Source organism: Sylvia atricapilla, chromosome 4 (genome assembly GCF_009819655.1).
Source record: "Sylvia atricapilla isolate bSylAtr1 chromosome 4, bSylAtr1.pri, whole genome shotgun sequence".
Lineage (NCBI taxonomy): Eukaryota > Metazoa > Chordata > Aves > Passeriformes > Sylviidae > Sylvia > Sylvia atricapilla.
This window is the reverse complement of record NC_089143.1, coordinates 19647533-19672431: the sequence shown is the minus strand read 5'-3', so window position 1 is coordinate 19672431 and position 24899 is coordinate 19647533. Positions and strand designations below refer to the sequence as shown.

General features: G+C 38.0%; 1 protein-coding gene across 1 annotated transcript in view; it reads left to right on the top strand.

The window, feature by feature from the left end:
* KIAA0232 (KIAA0232 ortholog) overlaps positions 1-24899 on the top strand; it is a 63217-nt gene that overhangs the window by 8851 nt on the left and 29467 nt on the right. Inside the window, exon 2 of the mRNA XM_066317232.1 lies at positions 23147-23284. Within this exon, the coding sequence (XP_066173329.1) occupies positions 23237-23284 (48 nt within the window). The 5' untranslated portion in view covers positions 23147-23236. The remainder of the gene's footprint in view (positions 1-23146; positions 23285-24899) is intronic.

The following is a 24899-nucleotide window of genomic DNA, read 5'->3' as shown; positions in this document are numbered from 1 at the left end:
GAGTTGACCTCCTCAAACAGTTTCTTGAGCGATGCTATGAAATAAAAATACTTCCATCTAGAAGATAAAATTTGCTTCCCAAATTATCAGTTCTCACTGACGCATGATCTGGAAAACTTTCCAACTATTAGGCTTATTAAAGGATTTTTTTAAGTGTATTAGGTATACTGAAGGACCACTTGATAAGCCTCCACTCTGCAGAGATCATGCTTTACAAGCCTGTTGTATGTATGAGACCTTTCCAAAAAAGTCTTGTTTATGAAGACACATTCAAACCTTGCAATTCTATGAAATGATAAAGTTTTGGGGTGTACACAGAGTCTGCAGGTTTGTTGGTAGGTCGTGCCTTTCCCCTTTATGTCTGGCCTTCTTTTCTTAGCTTAAAAGTTTTACATTTTTCAGCTTACATACGTATTTGTTTTTTAGAAGCGAAGAATACAGATGACAAGAATTTGGGGTCTTTGATGTGCAACCAACCCCCTAGTACAAGTGTCTCACCTGCTAATTCTGCTGTGCATTAACAGTTATTTCCCATAGCTCAGTTTTTGCTGCCTGACAGGATTGATGTTTTGACATCTTCTAACAAAGTTTATGTGTGTTAATAATGTGCAGCCCTGTGAGTGGATCAGCTTGTTGCACTCCTCCAGCAACTTTTTTTGAAGTGTTGCTCTTGTGCGATGGTAAACATAAATGTTTATAAGAACAGCTGTACTGGTTCAGACAAAGGCTTTGACAAATCCTGTACTGGTCTGCAACATCATCTCTAAAGGAGCAGTTAGGCACAAAAAAAGAACAGAAGAGTGATACCTTTCCTAAATACTCCCTCAGCCATACACTCTTTTCAGCCTAGGGGATTTCCTGACCCTGATATGGTTTGCCTAGTTGAAAACTCTCAAGGCATCTCTCTTACTCAATTTCCATTGAAGGCCATCTAGTTTGGGTTGTTGGGGTTTTTTGTTTGTTTTGTTGGTTTTTTGTTATTGTTTGTTTTTTGGTTTTGGGTGTTTTTTTTTTTTTTTAGTCTTTGATATCTTTTGCAAAGACTTCTACTAGATGTTGTGCAAAGTTTTGTATGTAGATGTTACTAACTCATGAATACTTTCTAGTAACAAAAACCAGATGTTGAACAGTCAGTCTCTATCCACAGAGACACATGGATTAATAGCTCACAACTCAGTGATTTATGCATGGTTAGCATCAGGTGGTTATTGCCCCTCATTTCAAGTTTGCCTGTGCTGACTTTTGATTACCTTTTTATAGCCCAGTCCAGTTTTATAATGTCCTTCTGTATTTTTTCAGTTGCTGTATACTCACTATCCCTGATCACTTACTGTCCTTTGGTAGCTTCTAAACTGTGTCACCCATCTCATCTTCCAGGCCACTTAGGAATTTATCAGGTAATGCAGGTTCCAGAGCAGGATCCATCAGAACTATGCTGGTGCCTTCCCCTCTTGTTACCTTGGTTATATCTGTTCTTTTTCTTTGCTAACTAAGTAACTGAGGCTTACATGGTAGCCTTTGAGTAATTCCATTAAGCTTTTATACAGGATTAGCAGCTTCAGATTTTCATTTGGATAAGTGTTATGAAAATAAGATTGCAGATTTGCAAGGAAAAAAATCCTGCAGTAACACCCACACACTGGTTTCTGTCTCTCCTGTGGGTTCTTTGGCTTGAGTTGCCCTAGAACCGTAAACCCAGCCTTATTAGACATCAGTCCCCTATAAAACGTAAACCCATTACAAATAAGACTGTACCACTCTTGCACTTCTTGGTAATGCTTCTTAAAAAAGACGGTTCTGTGTATATTTAAAGTTGATTCACAGGGCTGCTTTTATGTTTCTGACAACTTTTAGTGCTGTGATTCCAGCCAGGTGTTTAATCTCTGTTTCTCATGGCAGGACAATATTTCTGTACTGTTTCAGTGCCTTGGTTGTGAATCAAGCCGCTGCTCTTGCTGTTTGTGTGCAATAACATCAAACATCACCAGCGCATAAAAAAAGCCGTCCCTGCTCTGAAGACTACACAGCCAAATTTCTTAGATTATCAAGGAATGTGGTTAAAAAATAACAACTTCTCTTGCTTCTGAATTCCCACGTCTTTTAAATACAATGTGAAATTTATTAAGCACACAGATTCCATTGTTTGCTAGACTTTAAATAGGCTTTGGTTTTGGGCTTTGGCGGTGCCTTTCCCAGTTTGTAGCTGTTAAAGATTTGTTCAGTGTTTTTGTGGAAAGAAACAAAAAAATCAGGGTAAAATTGCAGATTCTTCTATAATATGTAAGAACAATTTGGAATTCTGTTGCCATCATATAATGTGGTCATGCTTTTGACTATCAGTTTTCTAAAATGGACTGAAATTTACTGCACTGTGTATGTGATTTTAGTGTGTTGTTGACCAAACTTGATAAAATGCTTACTTTTTTAAATTAGGATTTCCATATTTTTTCCCTACCTGTAGTTGCCAGAGGAGAACATATTGTTTGCTTTTAATGAAACCATTCTGGGAAAAAACATTAGTTTGAAAAACATTGTGCTGGTTAAAAAATGTAGGCACTTCTATGCACATTTTTTTTAAAAATTATATACATATAACCTCTTGTTTTCCCCTGTTCATTGAATAAATGTCATAAACTGTCAAAGTGAAGAAAAAATTTGAAATGAGAGCTGTTAATTTAAACTGTGTAATGCACTGGTGTGTTTCAAAAAATAATAGAGGAAACTTTGTTAAAACAGCAGTTTTGATTTAACTGTTGTGAGAATGTGTTGGCCTAATTGTTAACATGCAGCAGTAGGCAGCACAAAACACTGGAAACACAGATGTTTCCTTTTGGGAACTGAAGGAAGGAAAAGTAGCATGTATAGATTATCCAAGAAATTAGCTTCTCTGTAGTAATGTATCAAAATGTGTAAAGAGTAATCTTGAGTTTTTAGACTCACTTGCAGATAATGCAAATAAGCAGTGTATTAGTTTTCAAGCTCTTTCAATATATAATCCAGTAACTTTTTTTATTTCTAGTGTGGTAGTGAATTCCAGTGTAGTGAATTTAGGCCTGCAGATAATTTGCTTCCTTTTCAAGTTTTGTGACCTCCAAGACATTGTAGACCTTTAGTTTACCTATTAGGACAATTGTAAGTGGTATAGTTTTTACTGTCTTGTACTAATATCTTCTACTGTTTTAAAAGTTGATATTTAAGAAAACTTGAAAGAGTGTTAATTATTGTATTGTTTCAGGTTTTTTAATTTATAAAATGTTGGTTTGGATGCATGGATACACCATTTTCAGAGGCCTCTTGGTGCTGATAAAATAGATTAGGTTACCTTGGATGAATTCAGTGGGTTTAGTGGTAGCTTTGGTTACTGTTTTCTGACAGTATGAAAGAAGAATAAAAAACAGTCAAAGACATGGAATTATCTTTCTTGGCATGAACTTTTAGTTAATCTTTCTGTTGATAATCCATACATTAGCACTCCTTAGTGTGTTTGTATCATTGAAGAGTGATTTGATTGTACCTTTATTTTACTGCACTCTTTGCTAATCTCTGATTTTATGCTGTCATCCTGTATCCCGTAGACACAACTGCCACAAGAAGTTGTTTGTGTTACTTTCCTTATTGTAGTACCAAGGCACTTAAAAAAAAAATATTCTGTTTATTTGTTGTATGACAGTACCCATATTCCAGTTATTTTACAGAGAACACTAGATTATTTATTTAGTCTTCAGAAGAGGTTATTTACCATGTTGCACAGGACAAACCTGGAGAGCTCCAGCGTCACTTTCTGTATCACTGATCCTCCTTTCTGTTTCTTGCTATAGGTTATTTAAAGTTGTTGCTTTGCCATAGCTGGATCTCAGGAGACTGAGGCTGAGTTATTTTCTTCTGCTGTCTATTGTAGATCAAAAGTAGTGTCTATCACTAGAATTTTGAGAAATACGTGTATTCTAAGACAGCCTGAGTTGAAAAATTGGAGTGTTTATACAGTATTGTGTTCTCACTCCTTGAGAAGACGGTTCATAAATTGGCTCTTGTGCCTCTAGTGGTTAAGCTGCTGACAGCTTATCTAGTGTGACCTTGTTAAGGTCATTGATTAGTATTGCAAAAACTGAAGGTTGCTTAAAAGGAAAAAATATACTAAGAAGTGGAGTCAGGAGAAAATATTTTGAAATAATTTTAACACCTTTTTTACTTTGTAAATAAGAAGTAATTTTCACAAAGTATTGATACAGGTGTTTAAATTTTTATTTGGTAATTTTTGTTACAAGGCATGTCCATCTGTCATATTGTATAGCTGGAAATGGGGAATTCTTTCTGACTAGCCTTCCACTAATTATTTAGGCTGTAATGTGCTCCCTCTGTTCATATTAGCCCTGGCCTTGCGAGAATGGAAAAATTATTTTTAGTGAGACAGTGTGAATTAGATTTAAGAGGGATAATAATTTGCTTGTCAGAAAGTGTTATCTCTAAAATCAAGCTTCACATCTATCAGCAGAAATGTTTGCTCTTTGAGTGACTTATTAATTTGATATGGAAAGTCTCTCTAGTACTGGGATGGAAAAATACTCAATGAATTTTTGTTAATTCTAAAACATAAAGGAAAAGTTTACGACCATCTATGCAACAAAGTACTTGAGAGTGAAATGAGAACACTTAAATAATATTCAATGAATTTGTGTAGATTTCCAGGTTTTACATCATGTAACTGAATGTTAAAAGAGGTAAAAAATACGATATTCAAAAAAGCTGGAGTGCAAAACAAATTACAATTTTTTTTTGTCTGATTTCATAATTGCTCTTATAATCTGTCTCTCTCTTGCTGTCATTTCCCTCTCCTCCCCATCTAATAAAAGCAAGACACACTTAACTGGTCAGATGAAGTCAAATCAGATTTTGTCAGCCTAGATCTCAACAACTGAATTTCTCAAATACCTCAAATAAGTGTTAATACAGAAAGGAGAGGCCCCATTTTCATCTCATTCAGGGAAAAGCTGAAGCATGACCTCAGTTCTGGCTAGGTTTATCTAAGGAGCTAAGCAATGTGTCAAAGTTTTGGTTGAAGTGACTCAGTATCCAGAAGCTTTGCCATATAGAATCAGAATGGTTTGAGTTGGAAGGAATCTTTCAAGATCATCAGCACTCACTTCTGTGGGCATGGACATCCTTCATTAGATAAGGTTGCTCAAAGCCCTTTCCAGCCTGACCTTGGACACTTGGACTAGACCATGCACAACTTCTCTGGACAAGTTGTTCAGTGTCTTACCCTGTAAATGTAAAAAGTATCTCCCTAATGTCCAATCTAAATCTACCAGCTTTTAGTTTAAAGCCCTGTTACTACAGACCCTCATGAAAAATCTGTCCCCATTTTTCTTCAAAGCACTTTTTAAGTTCCCTCAGTAGCTAGGGATGCATTTCATCAGGTTCCATGGACTCATGTACCTTCAAGTTCCTTGGATGGTCACAAATCTGACCTTGTGCTGCAGCAGGCAGTTCGTCATTCTCCCAGTCCCCATGTTTGCCTCCAGCAAGTGGGGCAGTGTGTCTGGTAGCATTTGCTGGTGACGACCAGGATAAAGACGTCATTAAATACCTCAGCCTTGTCTGTGTCCTGGGTCTCCTTTGAGATAGAGGCCCTTTTATCACTGATGTACCTATAGAAGCTTTTCTGTATAGAAGCTTCATCAATCTTGATGTCTTGGCCAGATTTAATTCTATCACAGCATTAGCTTTCCTAACATGATTCCTGGCTGCTTGGACAATTTCTCTGTATTCCTCCAAAGATATGTGTCCTTGCTTCCATATTCTGTAGGCTTCATTTTCTCCTTGTGTTGTCCAGGAGTTCCTTCTTCAACCATGCAGGTGGCTGGTGTTTTGCCCGACTGTCCTTCGATAGGCATGCATCACTCCTGAGCCTGGAGGAAGTGATCCTTCATATATTAACCTGTTTTCCTCTTGGGCCGCTGGCCTTCTCAGGGGTCTGTTGGTACAAACTCTGCTCTCCTGAAGTCCAGGACCGTGAGCTTGCTGTGCACCCTTGCTGCCTAAGGATCTTGAACTCCACCGTCTCATGGTCACTGCAGCCTCGGCTGCCCTTGAGCTCACATTCCCCAGCAGTTTGGGTGAGAAGGAGACCAGGCATAGCACCTCTCATTGCTGACTCTCTAACTCGGGGAAAGAGGGTATCATCATCATCACATTCCAGGTACCTCCTGGTCCCGGATTGCTTATGTTTGCTGTGTTGTCGCTCTAACAGATGCGGAAGATGATTGAAATCCCCCATGAGGACCAGGGTTTGTGTATGTGAGGCTGCTCCTATCTGTCTGAGGATTTCATAGCTCAGGTCTTCTGGGTGGGGAGGCTGTAGCAGACCCCCAATACCACGTGACCTGTCCCTGCCCTCCCTTTCATCCTGACCCATAACCTTTCAGTTGGCTCCTCTTTCATTCTGAGGCAGAGCTCCATGCACTTCCAGGCAGTGCACTGACACAGAAGGTAACACCACCCTCCTTCTCTCCTGTGCCGTCCTTCCTAAACACTGTGTATCCTTCCATTCCAGCACTCCAGTCGTAGAAGTCATCCCACCTGTTGTAGTGATGCCAGTAAGATGATAGCCATGCAGGCACACGCATGTCTTTAATTCTTTTTTTTTTTTAATTGTCATTTGCTATGTGCATTCCATAGAGGCATTTTAGCTGGGATCACAGTAGAGCTGACTCACTGGCTGGAGTGGCAGAAGTCCCTTTGTGCTGCTCTTCAGGTGCTCTCCTGCGGACCTGTGATTCCTTTCCAGGCTCTGAGCATATTTTTGCTGGCTCTGGCATCAAACTGTAGCAGTGAGATGACTGAGGCCCCTGTTCCCTGAACTTTGAGGTAGTTCTGCACCATGTCTCAAAAAGATCAATTAAGACTGTCAGTTTTTCCCATATCTATGAAATACAGGATTTGGGGGGCTGACAAGGACTGTGGCATTGGCTTGGGGAGAGCATTCATCACATGCTGTGCTGCGGCAAGCCAACAGGACTAAACAGATTTTCTGGAATGTAATTCTTCAACAATTAAGATAGTATGGACTTCTTAAGAGTTTGAACCTGTGGCTCTTGGATTTGGTCTGCCTTGGGTCACAATACTAGACTTTTCTTATACTTTCTATTCCCTAATTATGTGATGAAGTAGTAACCTCCAGTGCCTTGCAGCATGTTTCTACTACTGTTATTTGTGCTTACTTGAAAGATTCTGACTAATTGAAACATGTTGCTGAGCTAAGATTGAATAATGTTTCTCAAAATTTCTCTTGTTCTCATTTCTTCAGTGTGTCTCCTTTTCTCAGAATTAACACTGCAACCAGAGCAGTAAGGTCACTTTAGGAGAGGGAAGGGTTTCATGAACTCGGTAGCAGCTGATCATAACGGGTTTCTTTTTTGGTGATGCTACAATTGACTGAGAAAATCTGGACTATATAGTTGTACCTGGGTGGTGTAAAGAAGGCTCCTAGAAACGATCATCTTTTGTTGTGTTGACAGTATCAACTTTCAGTTTTGTTTAGCCACAGAACACATGCTGCCCCCAGTATCTGCCCCAGTATCTAGTTCAGATAGTTGTATTAGGTGGTGTCTATTGTGTGCTGGCTGTCTTGCACTGGGGTTGAACAAAACAGTAGATTTTGCTTAGTCACTTGAGTCTATTTTGTTTCCTTTTAGTGAAGGGATATTTCCTGCTTGGATTTGAGCTTTGTTTTCTTATGCTAAGAAGCTGGAGAGGAGAAAGAAGGCCTACACAAATGCCAGATTGGCATGTGGCTGATAAGTAGACCAATCCAAAAATGCCTTTTTTGGGCTGACATTTTCTGCATTTGAGAGCAGAATGCTGACATGTGTGGTGCTTGCGCCTTCTGCCCATTGCTTATCAAGATTGATTTGTGATTGGGGCTGGTATAAGTCTTAGGATAGTTTGTCTATTTAGGACATGGTTTAGAGTTTAAGCTCTCAGGTAGGACAGGTGTACGCTTTGTGTAATGAGGGTTTAAATGTTGATTTTTGGCACAGATAAATTACGTTCTGCTTAAATTCTTGAAGTTATTCCAGGGATTTATGTTTTTGTAAGGACAGATTTTGGATGATAAAATGGTTTATTGTCCTAGAACAAGGCAAATAATTGAAACTAAGAAAAAACAGCCCAAAAACCACCACCACCAAAAAAACTGAACCTGAAGGTAGTAGGAACTTTTTAGTAGTAGAATTTATGAAACTTCTAATCAGATGAATTTCATTAATTCAGTGTTTTATAAACAAAACACTTCTATTCCAGAAATGGGTATCGCTGCCAAAACAGTAAGGTTATATTATCTTCTAGTGATGCAAAATATGCAGTCTTTAGTCAAACTAACAGAGTTTTTTAAATGAAAGTTGTTTTTTTTTCAGCTGATAGTGAAAATAATAAAATCTCAACTTTGCCATAAAGCTAGGTCAGACATATATTTCACTCAAGAGATTAATTGTGAAGTCTTTGATGAAAGAGTCTCTCTTCCTGCAGTAAAAAGTACCTTTTCTAAAGTCACCTTTAAACTTGTAATAATTCGTGTCACTCTTCAAAATGACACTGAAGAGTAGATGTACAATATGTTTGGAGTAAGCAGTATGTAAATGACTGCTTTCTACTTTGGGTGCTTTTTTTTCACTGTTGAATATTATTCATGTATGGATACATATTGTCACAACTTATCGTTTTTTCCTCTTTATAGGTCCTGCTGGGGACTTGCATCTGGCCTCAATGTGAAATTAAGGTAGAAAACACATCTACATATGTGTTTGCTATTAGGATTTAGTTTATTCACTGGTCATGCCTGAAGATGATGTTCGTCTCTAGTCGGCTAACAGCCAGGAATATAATGATGTCCTAGAAGTCAAGCCTCTCTCCTATTTACTGGAGTGAAAAATCACCTCCAGATATCGACGGAAAATCAACTACAGAAATGCTTCACGTTATAAGGCTGCCAGCCACCTAGATTCATGCGCCCTATCTGTACAGTTGTTGTGGATGGTTTGCCATCTGAAGCTCCTCAAGCTCTTATCCAGGCCCTGTATCTGTTTCTGAAATGTCTCTGCTACATGCTTTGGGTCCAGTGCAGACCTGGCTGGACAGAGCTAGAGAAGGTGTGGCATTGATGCCATGATTTATACTCGGTATGTCCTCAGTCTTCTGCTGCATGATAGCTATGACTACGACCTGCAGGAACAGGTATTTACATATTTTAGATGTTGTCAGTGAAAGTGAGTTTTTTTGTACCAGTTATGTTTTGTGTATTATACCTGGGTGTGCCTCAGCTGGGGGGATGATTGTCTTTAAGTGTGTGGGTGGAAGGAGGGTATAAACCACACAGGAGTCAGATTTGTTGGGTGAGCTGAGATTAAAGTAGTTAGGTTGCTGTGTGGGCAATTACATTAAACAATGTTTCACCATGGCTACATTGATATCAGAATTGTTAACACTGGAATATCTGTGTCCTAAATGGAGACCATCACTACTTGTGATTATAAGTTTAATTTAGTACTAGTACACAAATCAATATGCAAAGTAATTCTTGTAAACTGTGTCAAATTGCCTAGCCTCCACAGTAGTTTGTAGACACCCCCCATCACTTCCCATGGATTTCATGTTGTGCTATTATCAGTAAAGAACAAACACCTCCCAAGTATTTTTTGGTGTTCAGGTATTTGAAATACATTATTTTATATACATTATTCATCTCTTCTAAAATAATGTTAAGCTGAATGCTGATAAAAACCATGCAAGAGAGTTGTGACCCTAGAACATACTGTTCAGGTTCAATACCTTTTTTCTTCTTCCTTCTTTTTTTTTTATTTCTCTGCATCATGAACCTATATAGAAATACTTCTAATACTTTTAATAGTGGAGTTTTACGAATTCAAGACTCAGGGAAATTACAGTTCTTTCAGAAAAGTTACTGTGAGATAGATGTAAGTGTAACTGAGGCACAAAAAAATTCATGTCAGATGCTGCCAATTTTTGAACTCCTAGCAACTACTGCTATGCATAAGAGCCTTCATGCTTCTCTTGTGCAAACCAGAAAATTTGTATCTGTAAAAGTTTTTTTGTTTCTTTTTGTTCAAAAGTTATCTGGCAGCAATAGGTGACATCAGCAACAACCCCATGATTAATAATAATAATTTAAAAAAAAAAAAAAGTGTAAGCACTTTCTGAAATGTACCTTAACATGTAGGTCTTGGTCAGACATGAATAGCTGTATATTAGAGGGGGGAAGAAAGGTTCCAAAAAGGTTCCAAAACCTGTGTGGAAGGAGTGTGTAGGATGAGGACATTAAAAACAAAACTAGTTGAAACCACATGAGAACTTGAGGAGCTTTAGAGATAGGCCAGTGGCCTTGGGGAAAATGAAGACCTGTTTCTTTTCAGTTCATTTCAGACCACAGTTATAACTTTGAAGTTGCTACTGTGATATTTCAAATTACTCAAGTGCCAAAATTAGTTTTCATTTTATCAGGCTTCGCAAGAAGCAGGGTAACTATATTATGAAAATCTCATTCAGTTTATTCTCATTTTGATACCTTAACTGGATCCTTTGTGGGTTCGATAACAGTGCTTTAAGGAATGTGTCTGTTCTTTTTCCAAGTTGATTATCTGAACCTAATGAGCCAAAGGGAGAAGAGCACCACGTGCTGACAGGGTAGCCAAAACCTGTGTTGCTGAGCGGGTGCTGTGGTACCCATGCACAGGATGTCTTCTGAACAGCATTGAGCTTTGAAGCTGGAAGATATTTTTTTTCACCTCCTCCAATTTGAGCCTGTTTATAATGTACTTTTACTGCAGTTGTTCACCCTACTTCAATAAACCGTTTTCTAAGTTTTGAGACCTAATATCAATTTAGTTTTGGGGTTATATTCTGTAGTAGTGATTAGATGCACCTGTTACAAAATATACTGCCCCCCTAATTCCTTTTTCAAATAGCTTAGTCTATAAAGCCTGCAAGTACAAATTTCTTACATAGAAATGGAAGAAATCTTTAAACACGTCTGCTTGGTCAAGGAAGAGAACTGGAGTTAAATACCTACATGAGAAACAATTCAGGGGTAAATATTTAGAGTTGCTGAGCTTCTTAACGCGCATTAATTCCTATTGAAGATTTGGTCCTTGGCATCTCAGGAGTTTTTTTCTCCCAATTCCTTTAATTCTTAAGGAAGATAAGAGCATTTCTATGGAAAGAACTATTCTCAGTAGTGGGCTTATTGCAATGATTTCTCTCCAACTTAGAGGACAGCTACAAAAGGACTGAAGCATTCTATTCATATGGAGAAGACGAGGCAATGGGTACATATTGCATTGGGAGCAGTTTCATCTTGATATGAGAAATTTTTTTGTATAGTGAGAACAGTGATTCACTGGAACAACCTCCTCAGGAATATGATAGAATCCCTGTTGCTGGAAGTTTTTGAGATGCAGTAGGGTGCTAGATAGTCTTGTCTAGTCTCCTCTTTCCCTTGGAAGGGTAGACCACATGAATTTTGAGGTCCTTTCCAGCCTGAGCTCTAATGTGATTCTGTGATTCTTTGCTTTTAGAACTCTTGTTTTTGGCAATAGTGAGTAGCCATCCCTTTTTCCTCTAAATACAGCAGTGACTTCTGTTTAGAGCAGGTTACAAGGAATGCGTGGTCTCACAATGGGGTTAATCCATTGCAGTTTGCTTTTTTGGGGGATGGGAGTGAGGAAGAAGTCTTAATTAAGGAAGTAATAATCTCATGGGTAGTGTAGTCTTCATTAGAAATGTTACAGACTGAAGCTAAGATAGTCATTAAGATCTTTGTACCTCAGAATGTTGATGGTATCATTAGCATTGTTTTAGTTGCTTCAGGGAGGCTCCTTCAGTGCTTTCTTTTTAGTGTTCTGGTGTCATCAAGTGTAGCAGGGAAATGGAACTCTGAAGTCTGGACTGAGGTTCTGTCCAGGTAAGTACAAAAAGATTTAGTGTCAAAAATAAGTTAAAAAACCCATTCCCGACAGTACTAGGCATACACAGCTATTTAAGCTATATCCACTGTTGTCACGTTATCAGTTACTTCTGCTTACAGTTAAAAAAGAATTTTAGAAGAATATGGGAGTTTTGATTGATTAGATCTTCAGGGTTATTTTTGAGAATAAGCAGGATGTTCCCTTCTGCTCTGTTAGTAATATTTGATACGTGCGTTTTGGTCTTGATTCTGGTGCAGTCTTCTGTGGATTTATCTCCAGTGTTACTCTGATTTGGGTGGCAGATTTGTGTGGCTTTCTCCAATGTTATCTGGTTTTGTACAGTGAGCTAGTTTGATGTCTGAATAAAAGATGGGACTAAGGATATGAGTGGGGAGAGTTGTGTTGGTTTTCCTTCCCGTTTTTTTGTATGTATGTGAGGGTGGGGTTTTTTGTGTTTTGTTGGGTTTGTTGCTGATGTTACGTCTATGCCTTGCCCAATTAGAATGGTCCATGTTGGGTATCCTTATATGGATTCAGGCTCAGTGTCACAAAATGTTAGATTGGTAGAGAATTTCCAGAGGAATTCATAGCAGATTTTGCAAAGCACAGAAAACACAGGTGAAAGTAAAACTCTGATACACTGCAACCAAATTTACTAGAATGTTTTGCAGTTCTATCTGGCTCATTGGCTTAAACCTGAAATAGCTATTAAATACTGGGAAAATTTATAAGCCAGTATGTTTGCCCAGATGTTTTTCAAAGGAATAGAGAATTTCCAGGAAAGCAATCTTGTTTATGATAAATTGTACTGTGGTACTACAGTCTTCAGGACTGCTGTGGTTATACATACCTATCAAGAATTACTGTAAAATTTTCTCAATATACACATTTTTAATGCATGGTCGGTTGGTTGGTTTTTAAATACCCAAGTACTGAAGGTAGCTTAGTTTATTGTTGGCACTTAGAGCACAATTCTTAGCCAAGCATATTTGCTACTTTTGGAAGTGAGTCTAAGAGCTCAAGATGTAAAAGTTCTCCAGAAGTTCTTCATTCTTACTATGTGCTCTTTTTTTCTTTTTTCAATTTCCCTCTCTCTTCAGGTTTTTTTTGGCAGCAATGATATGCTGGTGGGAAGGTTTAAGTGGGTGGAAGTAGGAGACTCTTTGGGATTTTTTTTTTCCCAGTACTGACTGATGGAGTAGAAAATACAAAGATGGTATGAATTGGGTTTGCACGTTTTTATTGATTCCTGTGATACAATTCATAGCAATAGTTTTGGGGGTTTTGTGGCTAGTTGAGGTTTGTCATATCAGAAGATATGTAAGGATTTCAGTGGAAGACTTGCCCCTTTTTTTTCTGTACAGTCTTTCTAGAGAACAATTCTCAAGTTGGTTTATGCATATTTTAGATGTCCACATGGCCTAAAAGATTACTAAAGAAGTCTCTGATCTATGCTGTATAAGATACTCATTATTAGGTGTGTTAGGGGGTTTATTTGGTTCAGTTTGGTTTGTTTTTTTTTAAGATTTGAGGCCTATCAGCAGTATCTTCAAAATGTTTGGAAATCGCTCATATTTTGTGCTGAGATAGGTGACATTTAGTCACTTTTGGTCCATTAAGGAAAAACCTCAAAATTGTCTAGATTTACAGACTGTTTAATGTAAGTGAAGTGCAGAATGTTTCTGCCAAGTATACATGCTTTTTTTCATTTGAATTTATTACTGAATTTACTTACTTTGAAATAATGATAAATTGAGCAGAAAATAATGAAATTCTGTCAAGTTTTTAACATTTGAGGTCCCACAGAATTGCTGTTGAGGGAGAACTGAACATTGTGAGACAGCCTTTTGACTTCACACTAGACTGATTTTTAATCAGAATACCTTGCTCTTAGTTTCCTAGTGGCAAACTAACTAGGTACTTTTAAGATTTGATTCTGTTTAAATTCTAATTAAAAATACATTTGTAGATGCATGTGTTCTCAAACCAATTTGTGATACAGTAAATATTGCATTAAGATAGTCTAATCTGTGTGAAGCAGAAGGCATTGCCTTAAAATATACTTTGTATGAAACGTTATTTAATTGATCTTCCTTTGTACAGTATTAAAATCAGTGTTCTGTGTTGTATCTTTCACATTCTATTTGTAAGCCTAGCTGATTTTGAATATAACAAATCTGTGGTCTAGAGCTATAGGCTTCTTCCTGTAGACTGTTCTCCCTCTTGAAGGGATAGAGCCTTTATTTAAAAAACCCCAAAACCTAACCCCAACAGCTGGACACTCTGTGAGATAAAGGCTTTGTTTGTAAGCCTTTGCTCATGCAGTAGGAAGACTGAAATGCACTTGTAATGCATACTTTCCATATCAAGTGTCTTCTGTTGCTTTTGATCTACTTTCATACTTTCAACTCCTTTTTGGAAGTTAATGTTTTTTTCCTAAAGCTCCAAGGTAAAAATCCTTTTTTTAAGATTGTTTTCCTAACACTCAGAAATAATTGGCTATTGCACTGCAAACTGTGTACTTCTGTGACCAGGTTGAGATTTTTTGTTTTGATTTTTCAATATTTAACAGGGAGACTCTTTTTGTGGGAAGACTAATTATTTGTAGACTGATTTGAAGTAGTTCCATTCAGGTATCTTTTATATGAAGGCATACAAAGTTTTCAGAATGAGAGTTACACTTCTGCTGTCTCTGATCATAGGTTTTATTCTTGCTTTTTCATAATTTTCACTTACATATTTGAAGTCCAAAGTGTAGTTTTCATTTTTTATTAAGAGAAGAGAGCAGCGGAAAAGACACCTCAGCCCACATGTGATATATTTTAGGCCTTAACCTTGTGATTTTAAGTCCATAAATGATTTTGGCCTATCCCTCTGCCCTGGGATGGGGATATCATTGCCAACTTTAGTCTGTGTTTGTCTTGCGTGTGCTAATGACACAGGAGACTTTGGTGACTGAACTTGGTTTGAACCTCTTGCTAGGTTCCCAGATCCAGTGGTGCAGGGGCTGTTTGTTCTCCTGCCATCCCATATTAACCCAGTAGAGGGACCTGATGTCTGGATTTATGTTCTAGTAGTAGATACTAGTTTTTCCATGCATATTTTGGGGGGAAGAGGATGTGGGGTTTTCTATGTGTCTTGTGTTTTTGTATGTCTCATCCATAACCTAAAGAGAAGAGGACAAATGAAGATGTGGTCCTCTGCACTCCACTAACCATGTGTTAAATGTTAATCTGGCTGGTATGCCTATCTGACAAAAACAGCAGTGCTGCTTCTAGTATAATTACAGCTATTCTTTTATCATCCCTAAGAAATACATTTGGGTCACTCAAACACATTTTTTCATAACGCATTATGAGGACATCCTACAATATGAGGACAGGGTTCAGCTACAGAAGGGTAACACTGTGACTGACGTACACAAGTGTCAGTGAATTTCAAGGTTCACCAGCAACATGTAGAAATAAATTTCTTGAATGCAAAGCATTTTCCATTTAGTTTGTATTTATGTTACTACTTATTAAGCTGTATAACAGTCCTGAATGAACAAGTTTTTTATATTTTCTGACCATAGTTTTTTAGTCAGTACCCCAACTAAGTATGTAAACTTAAAGTTGTGGGAATCAGTGTATGAGGAAAAGAATAGGTAGGAGGGGGAACTGTGAGACCAAGACTTCTAGCTGTACTTTTTTACATGACTAATTTGAAATCCTTAGATAACTCAAATGTGTATGTTTACACAATGGGAATAACCCCCTTCTTCCCGTACATGAACATGTAAACTGAGGAAAGGACCAATTAATCACATTTAGAAAATGGTACTGTATCTTGAAATTAATATGCCCATAAAGCTTATTCATGCAAAAGTTAAACCACTTTCTAAAACCTGAGATAACTAAGTTTAAAAGTTCATAGAGGAAAACAGCTGTGGTCCTGCCCTCTGTCCCTTTCTAGGGGGGGGTACTGTAGCTGAGAACTACATAATTCAAATTTTGGGAAGTAATTTTTTTGTGTACAGTATTAGTTTTTTGAGAAAAACTAGGTGAATATGGAGCAATATCTTTACTGTAAAAGCGTGTGGCTCAGGAAACTTGCTTATTGATTTTTAGTTGGCGTTTGTCTCGTTCATTGTGCAGTAACTGATCTGTTCTGTATTTCTCTGTCTGGTGTCTGTTAGATATGGGGCAGGTTTGGAGTATCATGGAACTATGAGTTTGTATTCTCTATTCTGTTTTAGGGATGGGAATTGTGGTGGCAGGGATTGGAGCTCAGCAGTAGGCTCGCAGGGGTTTTATATTTGTGCAAACTGTATGGGTTCCAGGGCAGTCAGCTTCAGCTCGTGTGTTAGTGCACAAGAAAAACATTCATTCTCAAGGACTGTGCTTATCTGAGAAACTTGATTTCCACGCTCTCTGCTGCGTTAGTATTGGTGTGAGTGATCATGTTGAGCTGCTCATTCCTTTTTTATTAAGTTGTGGATATTACTGTATTGTCACAAAGGCTTACATAATACAAAGCAGAGATGGAAGCTCAAGTGCCAGGTTGGTGAGTCCTCCTAACAGCCAGGATTTCTTTGCAGCCATCTCTGTGCCAATACATTTGGGGTTTGGATTTCTGGGGATAATGGAGATACTTCCTTTAGTGTTCTTTGGGTATAGACCATTGCATGATAGTACACTTGCCACATTTCTCCAAGCATGGATGTGTGCTGCCTGTATTCTCTGAAATCAGATGGTTACAGTGGTCTGTGATGTTTGCCACACAACTTTATCTCTAAATCCGAGAAAGCAACCATAAATGCTATGAAATAACTTCTCCACTCTTTACATGCCCTGTTTAGACGCCTTGATTGTGTAGTGACAGTTCTGTTGAGTTCCTGGCTTTCTTTTTTGCAGTGTAAGTCAGACATGTAAGTAAAATGATGTCTTTATAGCTCTAGCTATAGCCTTGCTAAATTTTCTTCTTTTCTGCTTTTACTTTAATGGGAAAAGTCTAAAAGCAGTCTGCTCAACAAACATAAGATTTTGACAGATGCAGCATTTGCATGTTCTCTCATTCTTTGGAGTGGGTGTGACAAATTTCTTCTCCTTAGTTTTAGCCTAGAAGTAACTTCTAGTTAGTGAACATCACATAGACTGCCCTTTCAAACTGGTAGGATTATGAGCAAAAGTTTATAATTGACAGAAACTCAGATTACAGGTTTTTATACTTGGATTGATTAATTTTGATAAGTAGAATTTTCCTGCCTGCCATCAGTCCCAAATTCCCTGAGGTCATAGCCATGCATGTTGTGATCTGTGTGTGTTGTGATCTGCCACATTATCAGTTGTTCCGTTGCAGTCAGGCTCCACAGGATTATAATGTTCTGGTTGTGACATCTGGGAAAGCGATGACTGTAGTGGCTAGATGATTCCCTGGTTTTTCACTACAAGTCTTAGATGAATTCTTTCTGTGATAAACACCTGGCTTTGGAGTTACTATCTAACATTAAAGAACATTTCCCAGTCCTCTCTATTCTGTGTTTACCAATGGTTTTTTTTGCCATGGAGAAAACTTATGCTGCTCTCTGAAATGTGCTCTTCATCCACATTTCCTTTGGGGCATATTAGGCAAGTTTGAGCCAATGTTCTTGTGTTTTCTTCTGAACTGTCTCACCTATGTATTATCTCTATATCTTTGTCTCAGTCTGAGGCAGCCTGTAAGGAATGTCTAAGCTGATCCTGGCTCATCAGACCTTTCTCAGTATTTATAATGAATTTAATCATGAGAATGTATCCATTGCTGTGGCCTTAAGCAGCCTATGATAGTTTTTCCTGAATCTCAGTTTAGTGGAAGCATTTTTTCAGGCAAGATCACTGAAGGTCTTTATACATTGCAGAATAATAAATGTTAAGTACACTTGGATCTGTTGCAATTTTCCCCAAATTATCAATTGTTAAATTCTCCAAGAGGCAGTGATACTCAATTTTGGATATAATTTGTCATGGAATCGTTGAATAGTTTAGTTTGGAAGGGATCTTCCAAACCATCTAGTTCCTAGCCCCTTGCCATGGGCAGGGATTCCTTCCACAAGACTGGGTTGCTCAGAGCCCCATGAGTTTGGCCCGAGCTTGGCCTTGAATACCTCCAGGGAAGGGGCTGCCACAACTTCTCTGGGTAACCTTTCAAGTAAAGAACGTCTCAGAGTAAAGAACGTCTTTCTAATATCTGATCTAAACCTGCTCTCCTTCAGTTTAAAGACATCCCCCCTTTGTGCTGTTACTCCCTGCTCTTGTCAGAAGTCCCTCCTGAGTTCTCCTGTGGGCCTTTCACATACTGGAGGGTGCTGTGAGGTCTCCTTGGAGCCTTTTCCTCTCTAGGCTGAACAGCCTCTGTCAGCCTGTGTTCATAGCAGAGGTGTTCCAGCCCTCTTGTGGCCCTTCTGTGGACTCACTTCTACAGATCCATGTCCTCTCATGTTGGGAACAGACCTGGGGTGGAGTACTGTTGGTGGGGTCTCATGAGAGTGAGAGGGCCAGGGTCACCTTCCTTTGCCTGCTGGCCGCACTGCTTTGGATGCAGCCCAGGATACAGCTGTCCTTCTGGGCTGTGACCGCACATTGCCAGCTCATGTTCAACTTCGTCAAACAAGAGCCCTAAGTCCTTTTGTTTGGGCTCGTCTTGATCCTTTCTCTGCCCAGCCTGGATTTGTGTTTGGAATTGCCTCAGCCTGGGTGGAGTACTTTGCACTTGGCCTTGTTGAACTTCATGAAGTTCACACAGGCCCACCTTTCAAGCCTGGCATCCCTTCCCTCCAGCGTGCCAACAGCACCACACAGTTTGGTGTCGCTGAGAGACTTGCTGAGGGAGCATTGATCCCATTGTCCCTGTCACTGAGAAAGGTGTTAAAGAACATCAGTACCAACACAGACCCAGAGAAACACTTGTCACTGGCCTTCACTTGGACATCAAGCCGTTGACCACAACTCTTTGAGTGTGACCACCAAACCAATTCCTCATCCTTATCCATCTGTCAAATCCGTATCTTTCCAGAGGCAAGGACAACGTGACAAGCTTTGCACAGGTCCAGGTAGTTGACATAATTTACTCTTCCCTTATCCACCAAAGATGTTATCCTGTCATAGAAGGCCACCAAATTTATCTGGCATGATCTGCCCCCAGTGGAGCCATGTTGGCTGTCACCAGTCACTTCCTAATTTTCCATGTGCTTTAGTATGGTTTTCAGGAGGATCTGGGCCGTGATCTTGCCAGGCACAGAAGTGACACTGACTGGCCTGTAGTTCCCTAAGTCTTCCTTTATTTTCCTTTTTAGAAACAGGTTATGTTTACCTTTTTAATATTGCAATTTTTTGTGAACCATGAACTTCATAATGTTTTTATTTCATTTGTATTGCAAGGTGTCACATTTGTTTTTCTACGGATAGTAGATATTTCTCTTTGCAGCAATTGAAAGAAAAATCACTATCAAACTTGTGGAGCTTTTTGTTGGTTTGTTTGTGGGGTTGTTTTTGTTGTTTTGGTTTGGTTTTTTTTTTGTTTTTCCAGTTTCTTGGTAGTTAAGAGGGAAGTGGCAGAATTGCTGCTTTTGCATAAAGAGAATAAGCCATTTCAAAATCTTTCCAAAATTTGTGTCTGTACCTTAATTTAAAATTGAATTAAGTACTCAAAATACTGAATTTCTTGAAGCACCATTAGTGTGAAGAATACAGATACTTCATCAATGTTTTTTTAGCCATATTTGTAGTTATTAAGTTATTCTTGTCAGGAAACTGCATTTTCAGTGTCTTCATGTTTAAAAATTTCTAATGAAATTATCTAGTTACATAGTACGTAGGGGATGGTAAAAAACCATCTGAAGTAGTCTATCTATCAGATGTTTATCTACTGTCAGAAGTATCTGATAGTAGATAAATATCTGAAGAGTAGATGTTTAAATAGCAGTTTAGATATTCAAACTGAGGTTTTTTTCAGTATCCAGAGGGCATTGGCTTTCTGTTGATACCTCTTTATTGAGTGGTCATCTCTTGAAAATTTAGGTAATGGTAGTCTCGTTTAAATATTTGAACTCGCTAAGCAAAATTTCAGTTTTTCTTCTGTGTTTATATACACTTTCAAAATCTGTAAGTTCAGAGTGGCATTGCTTTTGTGGAAAGTTCAGCAACCAGTGTAGAGCTCTTGCATTAAAACAAAAGCATTGTCTTTCGATCTCTAGTTCTGTTACAAGGCAAATGAAGGCATCTAGTATGGGAAGAGATCAGAAGTCCTTGGTTGTTCTTTCCACATGGAGGAAGTAGTTTACCTGTCTTCATGCATACAGAATGTTTTGCTGTGCTGCTTTCTTTCTTGTTTGTTATGGACTTGATACTTTTCAGTCTAAGGGGTGTACCTACTGATGGGCTCCTGACTGCTGAAGACAGAGAAGAAGAGAGGGGAAAAGATTACGATAATAATTTAACTAATTTAAAACATTGGGAGCTACTGGGTTGTCTATCTGTCTTTCTTTTTCTTTTTTTCTTTTTTCTTTTTTTCTTTTTTTTTTTTTTTTTTTTTTTTTTTTAGATTTAGTCATCATAAAGTCACTGTCTCACTGTTCGACAAACTCACTCTCTAGAGTGTATTACATTTTCTTGTTTCTCAGGCATTTTATTGTAATGTTGGGCTTTGTAAAAACTTTTTGTCTTTCATCCAGAATTGTTCTGATACACAAGAATTATGCCTAAGGATTTTTTAATTTCTTCATTACTCTGTAGGGTTTTAAGGGTGTGGTATTTGGTTTGTGTACAGAAGGTGCAAGATCTGCAGGAACGTAGGTTATATCAAATACATATATAGTGCTGATAAATACTGGAGTTTAGGTGTGGATTTTAAACTGCAAAATTTTGCATGGGACAGCTGTAATCTATGGTCTTTCCTAGTCTTGTAAAACCTGAGGCTATAAAACGCATGAATTTGTCCAGGAAAAGAAATCCAAACCCAAGTTTTAAACTTGGCAGCCAGGTGTGACTGAAAACCATATGTCTAAAAAAATTTTTTGTGTGAATTGTATAAAGACGTAGAAAGAAAAGAAGAATTCTATTAGAGCTATGTCCTCAATTGCTGCATCCTGAAAGACAAGCCATGTTGTTCCCAAAGTGCAGTGACAACTCACTCACTCTGTGAGGAGGGATGGGACCATGATATCACAGCTCTCGGGTGGGGACCTGAGAGAGGGTTGTTTAGCTTCCCTTCCCCTATTAAAAAAATAGCATATTTCAGTTTTTAAAAGTTGAAAACTGTCAAAGTTTGTAGATGAGTGTCAGCTATTTTCCAAATTACATGTGTGAAGAACTGAATTAAATGCTTTATAAATTTCTGTGAGCATGAAGGGTTTTGCTGCTCTGCTGACAGATAGTTGGTAAAGCTGTGATGTATCAGTACAAAGAAAACCTTTGTAAGCATAGAGAAAAACATACATAGCATTTTGGGAATGGTTTCCTACTGCAGATGTTACCTTTGTGAACATACCACGTAAAATCAGAATAAATGAAGTTAACATGGTGCAAATTTGCTGGTGTACCTGGATTTTCACCCACACAAATGGGTCTGTATTTACTTATTTGTGGCTGTGCCCATGTGAATGAGCTGGAGGCATTTTGGGAACTGGTGGGGGATAGGTGGTCCCCATCAGTTTGTTTTCTTTCATATGAATATTGGGAAGAGTTAGAGTGTTCTACAGCCTTGTTGTATAAAGAAATATATAAACTGCAAATTTGGAAAAGACTTTAAAATTATTTTTTAAAATGAATTGTAGATATGCACAGTCTTTTAAACCTATTTGCTGACTTTTTCCTTATTCTTTTCTATTATTTATTTAGTTAGTCCTTCTAATAACCATACAGTAGCCTGTTCAATTTTTTTGTTTTAAGTGAACCACTGGCACCTTACACAAGTGCTTACTGCTTACAAGGAAAACCAGAATGACTGATAGCTTTTTGTTCTGTCAGCTCTAGATGCAATTCTCCAGTTCTGGTGCTCAAATAAGACTTTAAGCAGTAAATCCAGCAAATTTCTGTGCTTCCTTCATGTGAAGTCACAAATGGCAGCCCTTTGGTTGGTGCTTCTCAACATAACTGGTCTTTCTTGGTCCCCATTTTTTTCCCATCTTGTTCTTTGATTGCACAGGGACAATTATTTGCACTGACAACTTGTTTTTACTTTGTTTTGAAACCATGGGGAATATGAATTCTTTTAAATGAGTGTAGGCTTTAGCCTGGTTTTCTTTGGAAGCAGTGACAGATACATTGAATGGGTTGAAACAGGTAGGCTGAAAAGCATCAGATGTTTGTGGATCTCTCTGAACAAGATGATTTTAGACAAGCATACATTGTAAGATGTTAAAAGACTATTTTACTGATAGCCAAAATATTTCTTTCATGAGATGAATATGGGAAATCATGTATATGTATGTGAACAGACAGTGAAGAGCAAACAATTCTGGTAATAAATTTTGTAAATTCTGCAAAGCCAGAATAAAGGGATGCTACATATCTTCAGATGATTGCATATAATACAATAACATTCTATTTTGATTTTATTGTTCTTTATCGTTCTTCCATGTATTAGAAGCCAACCCCACCTTCTCATCCTCACTTCTCAGTTATTTGAGTTTTCTTCAGAAATAGTTCAGGTTTATTTTATTGTAGGTACTGCTATCTCTAGCTGTAATCATGTTCATTTTAACAGAGTTGAAGGCTTCAGGATCTAACACTGCATTTTCTTCTTCTGGCTTGTTTAACTTTCTCTTCAGTTTGATCTTAACTCAGAACTACATGCTTTTCATTCTTATTATTTCGGAGATCAGTGAAACTAACATTTTTGTGTAAATTACAGTAATGCATTCAACCATAACTTGGCCATAAAATTGCCTTTGTGGATATACTTTGCAATTGGAAAATATTACAGTGAAGTGTGAGTTGCCTCCATGTCCTGTGAAAGATGCATGTGCTTTTCTGAATAGTAAGTGCAAGTTTTATGTAATCAAACTAATCTTTAATTTGTCAAAAAGTAGTTTTTAGCAGATAGAAAGGGGTTGTTTTCATTTTGCACAGTATGTTATTTGTAGTCCTGTTCTGCTATACTACTAAGGTATTACTGTATTTAAATAATGTAATTTCTTGATTTGATTTTAGGAGAATGACATCTTCCTGGGCTGGGAAAAGGGAGCTTACAAGAAATGGGGAAAGAGTAAGAAGAAGTGCTCTGATCTAACACTAGAGGAAATGAAAAAACAGGCTGCTGTCCAGTGTCTTCGCTCTGCTTCTGATGAAGTAAGTTTGGACTATTTCATAAATTCTTAAGGCTTTATGTCCTTCTTTGTGCTAGATATATTTGGCTTGTGATGATTATATCTTAATTTGTGGCTTCTTAAAGTGCTAGTTTGCTCCAAGAATTCTTTATTTTTATTTAGGAGGTCATGAAAACTCTGTATGTTAGACTGATTTCACAAGAGATTCTGTACTGTGCAGAGTCATGCTTTCCTTTCTGTATACCCTTGCCTGTTCTTGTCAGGGGCAGTTGCAGTGCACCAGTTTGAGTTGAAATTGCCACAAAGCTTTGCATAAAGGTAATTCTAAAAATTCTAAGTTGACTTCGTGTTGTGTGTGAGTAGAAAGGACTGGAAGACATGGGCAGAAAGCCATCTTGCCTTGTGCATGCAGATTACACATGTACATGTGTAATCCAGAATTCCTAAATAAAAAGTCATGTATAGTAGGATATGTTCACTTTCCAGATGACATGACTGAGTGGAAGTGAAGTGCACTGACTGGAGGAGGTGAGGAGAGGTGAAGGCAGCAGGTTGAAGGAAGATAGCAGAGGCAGCAGATTATCATGTAGTTGAGCAGAAAAGTAGATGAAGGGAGAAACAGTTGAAGGGAATGTTTAAAAAGAGAATGATCATTAGCACAAGTTGAAGGAAACTCTCCTGGGAGATTTTTCAGACAGCAACAATGAGAAACTGTTTTTTAGTTTACAGAACTATCAATATTCTGATCTGTCACTGCTGTGAGAAGAAACCACCCCACCTATGCAGCCTGGTTACATTATTGCTCTACACACCTTCCTAGTCATAGCTTGTGCTTGCATAAGCATTTGGGTGGTTATGTGGAGAACTGGTTTAGGAAAGTGAATCAGTTTCCTGAGATTAACCTGATTGGGACACAGGAAATGTTAACCCAGAGAGGTTTCCTGGACAGATTTGTGGCACAGACACTTGTGCCAGCAAGGCTATGGAAGAGTAATGTAGGAAGTGGGGATGGTTTGGTGGTTATTCCCACCACCTTCAGCAGCACGGCCATCACATTCTGGCTCACTGTGAAGCTACTTGAGTATTTGTTCAGTTACTAAATTGCTTATTGACTAGCTGGGAGATTTTTAAACTCTCATTTTCCCATTACCTGTTATCCTAACAAAGTGATGCAAAGTACAGTTTGTCGGTAATTTGCTCTGCTCTCATAGTTACAGAATATTGAGGTCAGCACTGTAACTACCATGGTAGTTAATTTGAATATGAAACAAATACAGAAAAATAAATGCAAGAAGTAATGTCTTTCTTGAAGATATGTTTGGTTTGTATGCTTATTTTACGAACAATAAAACGCAGGACTCATACATACAACTACAGGAATACGATGATTGATTCTTAACTTCAGAAGTTACATTCTTGATGCATCTACACATAGGTGAAAATCAAGAATCATCACTTAGAACTAAATTTATGTTATATAGAAAAATCTAGTTGCAGAGCAAAAGGAAGGAGGTGAATTGATTAGTAACCTATAACAGAGAGGAGAAGAAACTATTCAACTACAGTTTTGAAAGAATAAAAATACTTGAGATCTGAAAGGTTGAAAAATAACTTCACCTTTGACCCCATCATGTTGT